Source organism: Ambystoma mexicanum, chromosome 1p, assembly GCF_040938575.1.
Source record: "Ambystoma mexicanum isolate Mex_15411 chromosome 1p, UKY_AmexF1_1, whole genome shotgun sequence".
In the NCBI taxonomy this organism is placed as follows: Eukaryota; Metazoa; Chordata; class Amphibia; order Caudata; family Ambystomatidae; genus Ambystoma; species Ambystoma mexicanum.
Window position 1 is genome coordinate 769,776,154 of NC_090921.1, and position 10,008 is coordinate 769,786,161.

The 10,008-nt window shown below is 41.0% G+C and overlaps 1 protein-coding gene across 2 annotated transcripts; it reads left to right on the plus strand.

Moving 5' to 3' along the window:
- The first annotated feature begins 5,278 nt into the window (after positions 1 to 5,278).
- LOC138580558 (uncharacterized) lies at positions 5,279 to 9,581 on the plus strand. 2 transcript variants are annotated; one of them, XM_069651197.1, is made up of 3 exons: positions 5,279 to 8,752; positions 8,885 to 9,003; positions 9,376 to 9,581. In XM_069651197.1, the coding sequence occupies exon 1, from the start codon at positions 5,325 to 5,327 to the stop codon at positions 7,545 to 7,547; it is 2,223 nt and encodes a 740-aa protein (XP_069507298.1). In that variant the 5' UTR covers positions 5,279 to 5,324; the 3' UTR covers positions 7,548 to 8,752; positions 8,885 to 9,003; positions 9,376 to 9,581. The 2 variants fall into 2 exon arrangements, with proteins under 2 accessions (XP_069507298.1, XP_069507297.1); XM_069651196.1 differs by having other exon boundaries at positions 8,885 to 9,581.
- Positions 9,582 to 10,008: the final 427 nt, after the last annotated feature.

Below are 10,008 nucleotides of genomic sequence, written 5' to 3' on the forward strand. Positions count from 1 at the left end.
GAACCCCCTTAACAACTGGCTTTCCATGAGAGACAAAGCATAGTTCTTAAAGTGACAGTAGCTATTTGGCGACATTGCAAACGTGAAGGTGTTTATATGAAAGAGGTACATACTTACTCAAGAGGAAAAATTGAGTCAGGGAAACAGCCATCCAGCTAGTCCTTTAAATTTAGTAAAATATTGTAAAATATCCCTCCCCTTGCCCTTGCTTTTACTCTAAGGTACCTGACCAAACACCCTCAACCATTTTATTAGTACCAAGTCAGCACCATAATGATCTAAAACAGACATGGAATGGTGGGTGGGAGGAAATCCAGAACTGAGAATGAGGAAGAGAAGCATTGAATGTAACAGAGATACCGGTAAGAAATTAAAGCATTAACGTTTTATCCCCATTCCTCTCCACAATCGACAGTATGAAGATTTGCAAAGCCAAGTCCTTGAACACCAACCGTTCGTAGCTGTGCACGAGTCAAGTTACAACCCTCTCCCGTTAAGAGACACCAGTTTCAACACACAAACAACCCAGGTAAAAAAAACGGAGAGAACAACCATCAATTATTGGACAAAGAGAATCTGCTACAGTAAACTCCCAAAACTTTTTTCATGACCCTAAAATAATGAAAAATACTGATGTATTTATGTTTAATTTGGGGCGGGGGGCGTTTCCCTAGGTCCATAACCCACCCCCCTCCCAACCCGTTTTATTCCTTTAGCCCATCCACATATATATTTTAAATAAACAAATTCGTTATTTTTCATTATTTTAGTGTTGGTTAAAAAGGTGTTTGTTATTCCTAATTCGTTATTATCAATGTATACCCACAACCATCACCACTAAAAGAAAGCAAGAATCTGGATGCTGCCGTCTTCAAACAAAAAAATGAAGAAGCACAAAGTATCCAGTGGAAACGTTTCCAGAAATACTATAGTCCATATCTGCATGTCCATAATTATGAGCCTTCGGAATTTGTGCTTGACTCAGACAAGAGTATGGGACTTGCCGAAGCCACAGTCAGCATAATAGGCACTTAGCCTTTCTCTCATTGTGCACACCTAGTGATGTATCAAAATGTGTATTTTTTTGACAAATACCTTTTATTTGAGTGGAGTGCTTTCTAGGCGTGTCAGAACTGAAATTGTGAGGGTTTGCCCAGAGTTTCTATGCAAAGCACCCACATGTAACATTTTTTGTAACCAAGACTACATCATGTTTTTTTTGGAACAGAGAAAATATGCGGGTGGGACATTTTGTTCATAACTTCTTCTATAGGAGCCATGACTTGGTCCAACCATCTGTGCTGTGCCCCTATTTGTGAGGCTCACAACATGAACATCCTGAACCTGAAGAGGAAATTGCTTGAACGGGCAGAAATCTGTGAGTTCTAGAATGCTCATGTGCAGCTTCAGTTGCAGCAAGTTCATGGGTCACTAATGAATACATCTCAGATCAAGGGCCCACATTACAGAACCTAGTACTAAGGTGACATGATTTAGGAGTTCTCCAAACAAGCATGTAACTGCCAGAAGTGTCCATCAAGGAAACAAGATAGAACAGACTGTCCATAGCACCTTTATAATGGCATTCCTGCTCCAAGCCCCAACAATGTCAGATCACAAGGACATTTGAGATCCCTAGCCTGTCTAGTCTAATGGTGTTGCAAAGTACTGGTAGAAAAACCTTTGGAGCAGGTTGTGGTTAACATAAATACATGGAACAATTGCACATGCCCTTTTGCCACATTTCTATTACACGAGAATCCCAGTTGTGTTTCATTGTGATTCAGCCCAGAATGTGTAGATGTTACCTCAAATGCAGTGTGGAGGTATGGGTAGAAATATATAAAGCACAAGGTTGTCAAAAGGCATCATGGCGCTGGCTTGTTGAAGGGGAAATATGGGAGGGAGGAATAGAAAGAATATGAATTAATGGGGAAACAGGAAATTCTTGAATTTATGCCAGGATCCAGGATATAATTGAATTCCAAAGAGTCTGGAAACCATGAGTGACCGCGAATTCTAGACCAATGGCGATCAATGAAGCAGCAAAATACACCAAAGGTTTGCTCAAATTAGAGCATCCAACAATATGTTTTTCAGGAGAGGTAGAAGTGTGACAACCTTTAGGGCTGCTGAAATTAGCTTTCCAGGAAAGAGGTGTAGATAAGGAGAGATGCTCCTTAACTCTTGTTCCATTTTGTATGAACCATTTTGTTTAAATGTGTATTAGATGTGTTCTAATTCTTCTTTATTAACATTCTCAAATACTCAAAGTTAATGTCACATTTACATGTTTAGAAGTCAAGCCAAAAGCAGCTCCTTGTAGTTGTTGGTTTCAAGCTAACCAGGCTCGAATATGCTAGAAGCAGGAGGGAAATAGCTCCCAGCTCCCCTCAATTACGAACCCAGATCTTACAGACAACAGGAAAAGAAAAATAAGAAGTCAAAAATGAAGAAACATAAAGTAATTAAAGTGCAAATTCAACAACAAGTCCAATCTCTCTATACCAAGAATACAGTTAGACAACACTCAGAAACATTAAGTGTGAATTAGACAAACATTAAATTCCTTCTGCACCACTGACATAATTATCAGGTGCAGTAGTGACACATATATGCCTACTAATTCAGTGGCACCGCTGTTTCTAAGTACAAATTATGATTTTGATGTAATAGCCCATCAATTTGTATCCTTCTGGCTTTCTACCAGTGCCACTATATTGGTTTGACGAATAAGGGGTCATGATTAAATACCGGCCTCGTCTTCTTCAGGGTGAAAAGTGAAAACTTCAATCAAGCAATAAAAGGAAGAAAAATAAAGTTTTAAACTCTGGATGGCTCTCATTAGCATTATCTGGAAACAGTAGATACTTGTCAAATGAATGATGTAGACTTAATAAGTTACCTTAAGGTCAAGCCAAGCCACTCAATTGTTCCTGGCTGTATGTTCATCTGCAAAAAGTACTGAAAATAATGGGGTACATTTTGCTAGTGTAAATGGCTACACAAATGTAAATATTCCACTATTACACTATATTACAACCCCAACATGCAAGAGGCCATACTGAGAACAAGGATATTCTCTACCTGCTATTTCTGTTCCTTTCCCGAGTTCTCAAGGCGGATCAACTCCGCCCATCATTCAGATGGCTTAGATTTAGAAACTCCCCAGATCGCTATTCATATCTTGCTGTCACGTTCTAAAGGCATAAGAAGCGATAGTTACTTTGGCAATACATGTGTATCTGTAATAAGTGTACTAATTGCGGAATCATCCATGACCAACTACGTATTTCCACGCGATTCGCCTATGTTCAGCAATTGCCTTGTTTTTCTGGAGCTTACAGCTTAAACGCTTATACGGCTTTCTGTAAGATTAAATATGTTTGCACATGATGCGAAACGCGCATTGTCACATTCACAACTAGAGTGTAAATTGCTCTCCCGGAGTTCTGCGTTTGGTGGATGCCATATTGTCAGTATGGGCAATCTTAGGTTGAAACTGAAACCTATAAATGTGAGCCTGCATTATTTAAACACCTAAATGAGTTCCCTCAGCATATAGAAGATAGATTTTCTCTGTTAGGAATCCCACGACCTTGACCCCATAATGTAGCCGTAGAAATCCTCAAAACAATTTTCCCTTTGGGTCAGTACAAAAACCAAAAACACCAATAGGAGTATTGCTCAGAAGAATGGAGGTCAGCTGCAGACTCGAACTTGTGAATTCTGTCACCGGATGATTTGCAACTCTCAAGAGGGGTAGTAACCTAAAGACAAAGGTACAACTCAGAAACATCCACAAGAATCCTCAATACCCTAAAAATTGTTGGTAAAGACTACACTGTAAAAGAAATGGAAGTATATAACAAGAGAAACTGGGAATTTGTATGGAAACAATGATCTAGAAGCAATTCCCCCTGACACAAGCTAAACCCCGTAAGAAATCTAATACTATGGGTAACAACCAATATAAGAGGCAAAAGCAGGCATACCGAAATGGATGAAGTAGGAGGATGAACTCGAGCAATTCTGGTCGCGGAAGGAAAAGACCCACCCGACGGAACGAGGACACAGAACTAAGGTGGCAAGTCTCTAGTTCACTGGAACCGACAGCACGCGGACGCCTTTTCCTGAGGTGGTAAGTCTCAAGTCCACACACAAAACCACCGGACCCGACGGCACGAGTACGCCTTAGGTAGATTGAATCCGAGACCAGAGATTGCCGGTAAGTTGTTTTGTTTCCACGTTCTTCCGTTGTGTTGCAATGTTTTCCAATAAGTAGATGCGAGGCGTTCTGGGGATGTTGGAATGTGCTGACTCCTTTAAACAGACGAACCTAATCCGCAGCTTCAAGGTCCGCAATGTAATGACGGGACAGCGGCACTGTACGTTGTTACAGTGATCGTCCGTAAGCAATAAGCCTGAGTCCCAGAGGTTTGAGCAAGAGACAGTCAATAGCGAAGGCAGGGCTTGACAACAGGCGGGCAACAAGAGGCAAAAGGAAAGACAGAAACAGTCCAGGAACGTAGCCAGAGGTCGAAGCACCAAGAAGATAGTTAACCAAAACAGAGGGTAAGGCAAGAGCAATCCGTTAGGCAGGCAAAGGTCGTAATGGCAAAGGATAACAAAGCAAGGTCGGCAAGTCACAAAGCACTAATTTCAAATAAGAAGCGCCGAGCCGATTCTCGTAGCGGCTTAAAAGCCCAACGTTACGTGATCTGCAGGTACGTCGCACGTGACCACTACGGCGCCCAAAACGACCCAGTCTCCAGGGCAAACGCTCTGCGAGACGGGTCTTAGCCGTCATGAAAACCCGATGTGCCAAAGGAATAGAATGTCTTTGTAAAGCAGTGCCCCTCATAACTCTGGGACTTAGGGTATCAGAGAGGTGTGAAAGGTGAACACCAGGTAAGCTTGGGACTGGCTGGTCGCGTATACTAACAGTTTAAAAGGGAGTAAAAGTTTAAAAGGGATACCTTTGATTATATGAACGATATTGTTTACAACTGGCAGGAGTACTACCACCATCGGAATCTCAACAGAACAAGACCTAGGAATCCAGATTCATCAAACTCTGGTAACGATAGCAGCTCGGGCAGCATAGGGGAACCTACACAAACAGGATCTAGGGGTTCAGCTGCTGACGCAACAAGAAGAACACCTCCACCATCTAACGGAGGGACAGCACCCCTCTCAACACCAACAATAACACCAGTTATAGGCTCACCAAGTCCAAATGACACTGGGGCTTTTTTAGGCCTCCGCGACAAATCAAGAGAAAAACGAGGAGAAGGCAAAGCAAAACAAAAAAAGCAAAACAGATGAGTGAAAATCTGGTAGTCAACATTTCTAAGAAAGTTCTGAATAGTGGTCAACTCGAAATGCTAAATCGTGGACTATCATTCATCCCCACGAACAACACCACCTTGTTTGAGGAAAAAATTTGCTTTCACAGGTTATTAAAAAAACTCAGACTCAAAATCTTTTTTGAGTCCGATGAGAATCTGGAAAATCGTCAATCCGAGGGTGAAACATTGGAAATACGTCCGAAAAGTAACTTTGATCCACACATACAGAACTCCATCCTTAACCTCTTTGAGAAGAAAGTCATCACGGACTTAAAACGGATTAACTATCAAATTTCTACCCCTATCAATGTAAAGAAGTGTCAATTAGATCATGTGGAAGCATTGGCTAGAGATGAATCCCTAACCATAAAACCCGCCGATAAAGGAGGAGCCATTGTTGTCATGGACACGGATGATTATACAAGAAAGTGCCTGTCACTACTTAATGAAGTTGACACCTATACTAAACTGAATGGTGATCCAATCGTGAGAATCAGATCGCTGATTGAAGAGATCATCGAGCAAGCCTTGGACAATAAATGGATTAGCTGTAAAACAAGTGAATTTCTGATTAACCAGCATCCAATCACGCCGGTGTTTTACGGATTACCAAAAATCCACAAAAATCAAAATGATCCTCCATTAAGACCGATTGTGGCTGGAACGGACAGCATCTTCGATCCACTATCCATTTATATTGACCGGTTACTTCAACCACTCATTCAGAACATTCCCACGTACCTTAAAGACACGACAGACTTCCTAAACTGTATCCAAGAAGTCAGAGCACTCAGCCCAGATTGCATATTGTTTAGTATGGACGTATGCAGTTTATACACTTCCATCCCACATGTGGAGGGCATTCAAGCAGTAGAATGGCTATTGTTAAACTCACAGGCAACGAGGGGTGACCCGGAGCTGATTGTGAAATTCCTTAGCTTAATACTGAATAACAATTACTTTAGATTCCAAGGGAATTTTTACCTCCAAGTTACAGGAACATCTATGGGGTCAGCAATGGCCCCTGTATATGCTAACACTTTTATGTACAGATTCGAGCACAGACATGCCCTGGAGAATGAGAATTGGTCAAGCAGAATACTGCTATGGAAACGCTACATCGATGACATATTTGGAATTTGGTGTGGCACTAAGGATGAATTTACATCTTTCTTCAATTTCTTAAACTCAGTACATCAAAATATTAAATTCACGATGGAGATAGGCACACCATCCCTACATTTTCTGGATGTAATTGCAACTAACGTTTACCACAAACCGACAGATGTGAACAACCTATTGCACTTCTCGAGTTTCCATCCAAAGTCAATGCTAAGTAGTTTGCCCTACAGCCAAATCCTAAGGTTGAAAAGGATAGTCTCTGATCCTGAAGGATTCGACGTTGAATGTACCAAGTTGTTGGATAAATTTGAAAAGAGGGGCTACCCGCAACCTGTCCTGGAAGAAGCTAAGGAGAGATCTTCTAAGGTTAGCAAGGAACAACTTCTCACGCCTAAAATCAAAAATAAGGAGACTCCATTACTCTATATCTCAAAGTACTCCCGGCAAAGTTTTCAAGTAGGGAGAGCAATCAAGAAACATTGGAGTATTCTCCAGAATGATCCATTGCTTGAAAGACTATTTCCCAAATACCCAATGATGGCCTTTAAGAGAGGCCAGAACTTGAGGGATAAACTTGTACGAGCCGAGAAGCCACCTAAAGATAAACAGACGTTTCTACAGACAAAAAAGAAGGGCACATTCCCATGTCTGGGATGTTCCCATTGTAACAATGTAATTAAGGGTGAAAACATATCACATCCCCTTACGGGCAAGAAATTCAAACTTCGTGATTACGCTACCTGCATGTCGACAGGTGTTATCTATTCAATCAAATGCCCCTGTGGGAAACTATATGTGGGCCAGACCACAAGAGCGGTGAAGGAAAGAATAACCGAGCATAAATCCAACATCAGGTGCAAGAACACGAAATCTCCATTGGCAAGACATTTCATGGAACACCACCACACGGTGGCCCAGATCAAGTTTCAAGTCTTGGAGGTCGTCAAGAAGCCACATAGAGGGGGAGACTACCAATCCATCCTCTCCCGTAGGGAGACATTTTGGATACACCAGCTGGACACACTTAACCCACAAGGGCTCAATGAGGAATTTTCCCTGAGGTGCTTTATCTGAATTTAATAGACCCCTGGCTCTTTCGTAGAGAAATGGTGTCCCCACTATGTAGTGTAAAAAGATACCTTTTTCTTTTTTCTTTTTTCATCTGCCCCCGCTGGTTTATACTACTTGGGGTAGAGGACATCTTAATTAATTCTCTTCCTATTCAAAACTATTTACTGGATTTTTTTCACCACAATTCCCCCGTATTTCTCCCTCTAGTTAATTAATTGTACTTATGTAATAGTTAAAATTTCTACCTGAATAGACATATCAAATGTCTTTAGCCGTTACCAACAGTGGAATAACTGTTAAAGTCTAATCAGTCCGGGACTTGTTGACCGGCCCACTGTTCATAAGATCAAGCTCTGAAGTATGGTGTGGGTTCTATCTACAGCATATTGGCATCCATTTCTTTTCTGAGATGTTTTCCACTTGGGTGCGAGTTCGCTTTCCAGACATACACATTCAATCTGAACCAAACCATGGAAATTGAAATGTTGTTCCATCAGGGGGATCCTTACTGTGGCCACAGTGTGTAGTGCGCACGCCTATTTACCATAGTCAATTCACATAACTAACCCTTTTCTTTGGTTTAGACCAACATGAAGGACTTAACATTTTACATTCCTTACTTTACACAATATTGTGTTTTACGGGTCCTTAAATTGTTCTACATTAATGAGCAGACATTGTCGATATGCTGCAGCAGTCACTTTTTCCATTCTACAAAGTACATTTCAAAATGGCGCTCTCATTTGCACCAGTCTAAGAGCCACCTTTTGTACTGTGTGCTCACTTAGGACGTCTTCTATGTTTACCACGCACCCTCTTAGTCCTAGATGGGGTACTGTCTGTGTCAAGGGTTGTCAGGGTTACCAGTAGACCCACCTCAGCCAGCACGGGGGACGCATCCTCCTGCTCGGAGGCGCTCGCATTCGGGAAGCGTTCATCCGCTATTGCGGCTGTTTTTCTACACGTGTCCAAGTATCCCTTTGGATTCCATTACAGAGGTGAATATAATATGTGTTTACAGATTGTCAACTCAGTGCAGACACAGACCCCGTAGTTCCGCCTTGTGGAACTGATTGAGCTCTCTTATCTCTCTATTTCTCCATACAGAACAATCTGTCCTGTTTGCGAAATAACCTGGGACACTTTAAGATCACCGTGCTAGCAGAGTACACACTCGTTTTCTCCCGTCAGATTTTACGACTTTAGAGGTAAGCCGTGACTTTATAATTGGCCCTGCTTTTTAGCGCTAACTATATAAAAACCATACTATTGTGTTGACCTCTTATGTGGGAAGTTAATACTTTATCTTTAGAATCGCTTTGTTCTTGTTTGACCCGTAGGCACTATGCACTTTTGAAAAGAGCAGTTCTCCTTCACTGACCGGCGGAAAGAATTGGAACAAACGGTTTTTACCATGCTTTGAGTGGAAATTTACACTTGACCTTGATTTAAACTTAAGGTACGCTACTATTTGAATTCCTTGAATATAATTAATGGAGGCTGATGTAACTGATGGACATGCCATTATTTGCATTATTTGAATGGCTTTGATATATGTAATGGAGGCCGTTGTCACTGATAGGCAACCGTTAGCAACTCCTCTTGATTACTTTTGTAGTAATTAATGTACACTCTCTGGCGCACTGATCCCGGGTGGGACCCCTCTAACTGGGATGACTCGGATTAACATCCTTTATAGATGTCTTTGAACTGCACCCAATTGGATAGACCAATACATGTAATGTCTATGTGAGATCAATAATAATTACTTTGTTTAATTTCAAATATATGAACATGTTGTGTATTGAAACAGCTCTTTATGTTTATTTAGGTTCCGCAGTCCAAATCAACTAGGCTCAAGAAGAAGGGATATGTATCCCGAAACGCGTCAGCCATAAATTGTATACATGGACTATCATTGCTTATTGTTTTCATGGTATTTTTTAGACAGTCATTTTGGCTTTTTGTACACCAAGGCTTTATGGTTAACTAATTGTGACTATAATTAAACCACCTTTTGGTGCCTTTATGAAATCATTGAATGTTTATCTTTATTATCTATCTAATTTGAAAACTATTGTTTAACTATTACTAATGCCTTTGAAAGTTTGTTGAACCATCTTTTGATGGATTTAAGTGCAGGGGACGGGAGGGTTCCTACTTTTGGATCCTCGTTTTTCCTCTACATATACTGTTGCAGTGATCCTGTGCCAGGTTCACGTTTCCTCCCCCGCACCTCAAAAAAATATTGATATTACTTTACACCATTGATTAAACTAATTTCTAAATATACAATATTAGGGAGTGCTTCTACTGATCCACCCTTTTTCGCGTATACTAACATGCTCAGCCTATTAAAAAAATGTATATTCGCTCAACATGTAGAAAATGCATTATCACATTAGCAACAAAAGTAAGAACTCCACTTGGCATATTCCTTATTCCACGGTGGACATTTTAAACA